Raw genomic sequence first — 1,894 nt, 5'->3', positions numbered from 1 at the left:
CACACACACACACACACACACACACACACACACACACACACACACACACACACATCCTTGTATTTGCATCAAACTGAGGACATTGTATTTACTTCTTTCATTTTTGTAACTGTATTTATGCCCAACCCAGACATTTTCCCTAAAATTAACCATTACTGGTCTATAGTTAACACTAATCTGAACCAGAACTTAATTCTCAATTCTAGTTCATTAATTTCTTGAGATTTTCTTCCTGTTAAAATAAATCTGAAAACTGGTTTTGTTTCAAAAATTTAAAATATATGTTTCTTAACGACTTTAACGTTAAAAGTCTGATTCTGTTGTTTCAGGAACTTCATGAGACTGAGAAGCTCAGGAGCTTCATGTTTCTATTCATGCATCCTGTGTGTGTTTGTGTGTGTTTGTTGGCATGTTTTTGCTACATTGTGGGAACTATTTTCTAGAAAAAGGCAGCTTTGTGGGGACTGATTGTGCATCGTGAGGACCATTGTGGTGGTTAAGTTTTAAGACCAAGGTGTGAATTGAGTTTAGGTTAGTTTTAGGGAAAATGGTCAAGGTTAGGATATAAAATTAACAGAAAATGAATGGAAGTCAGTCCACGGTCCCCACGGGTATATAAAAACAAATGTGTGTGTGTGTGTGTACATGTAGTGGTATAGATTAACCTCTTGTGGTGTCTGGTTTCTGTCCTCCAGGTTCGGTTCTGAGAGACTTCTGGTCACCCGATCCACCTCCCAGATCGGCAGCATCAGGAGGCGGAGCCAGGAGGACATGCGGAGGTGGGAGGAGCCTCCCGTTGAGCGAGACGGACAGAGTGACACCTGCCTGGACCACAGGTGAGCGGGCGGTTCTGAGGAAAACCATCTCTGCTGATGATGAGCTGCTGCGGCCCACCAGCAGAGAGCTGAAGCTCCTGAACCATCCGGAGAGAAACCGAAAGAAGCTGCGCAGCGTTTACGTGAGTTTATATTCTCACTTTGATACTTTTATTCTGAAAATATCACTCTGATAACTATTATTCTGAAAGAATCACTCTAACTTTAGCTCAGGGTTTTCTCTTCAAAGAGCGGGGGAAGGTTCTTTTTAACTCATCGTATCTCCACTATAAAACCCAGTAGAACCATCAAACAGAACCTGCGGTACCATCAGAACCTCCTGCTGCTCACATTGATCCGTTTGTCTGAGGCTTAGTTTTTACTCTGTGTTTCTATCTGCTGGGCTGCCCCTCCTCACCATGGTCCCCCCACATATCCTTCATGTCGTTTCTTTGACGTTCAGGAGGAATCAGTCCTGAACTCGGTCGACAAGAAACAGGAAGAGGTTTAACCTAGACTTTCAAAATAAGAGTTTGGCATCAAACTTGGTTTGGATTTTTCAGTGGGCTTTTATTCTGAAAGTTCTGTAGGAAGTCTGTTGTTGCGGATGCGTGTTGATCTGCAGCTAGCTCCAGGGTTTTATTCTGTGAAGTTAAACTGTCTATGTTTGTGTTGTTGTTGTGTTGTTTGTGTGTACCTGCTGGATGAGTGTGAATCTCCTTCTTCACCCTCATTGTTAAAATCAGAGCTTAAACTTGTTGAACCTCCAGTTACACACTCATCTTGTTCTGACTTTCTCCCTCACCCACACACACGTTGGTTTTTCTATCCTCATAGGGACTTTGCAATGACTTCTATTCATTGTCCAGTCATTTCTGTAGCCTGACTCCTGACCCTAAACCTACCTTGGCCCTAAACCTGACCCCTCACCCAAAATCACCTGTACCTGTGGGGACCAGGCTTCTGTCCTTGTTTGGTAAACGTTCCCCGTGATGTAGAAATTATGTGTCCACATTCACACATTAACACACACACACACACACACACACACACACACACACACACACACACACACACAC

At 43.2% G+C, this 1,894-nt stretch overlaps 1 protein-coding gene across 1 annotated transcript in view; it reads left to right on the top strand.

Annotated features, from left to right (window-relative positions):
- The window catches only part of ankfn1a (ankyrin repeat and fibronectin type III domain containing 1a), a gene marked incomplete at its 5' end in the record, with an annotated part of 48,995 nt that overhangs the window by 2,370 nt on the left and 44,731 nt on the right, over positions 1-1,894 (top strand). Inside the window, 1 exon segment of the mRNA XM_014023351.1 lies at positions 696-958. Within this exon segment, the coding sequence (XP_013878805.1) occupies positions 696-958 (263 nt within the window).

This window comes from Austrofundulus limnaeus, unplaced genomic scaffold (assembly GCF_001266775.1).
Source record: "Austrofundulus limnaeus strain Quisiro unplaced genomic scaffold, Austrofundulus_limnaeus-1.0 Scaffold364, whole genome shotgun sequence".
NCBI classification, from domain to species: Eukaryota; Metazoa; Chordata; class Actinopteri; order Cyprinodontiformes; family Rivulidae; genus Austrofundulus; species Austrofundulus limnaeus.
Note: the sequence above shows the minus strand (reverse complement) of the source record. Positions and strands in the feature narration are given on the sequence as shown.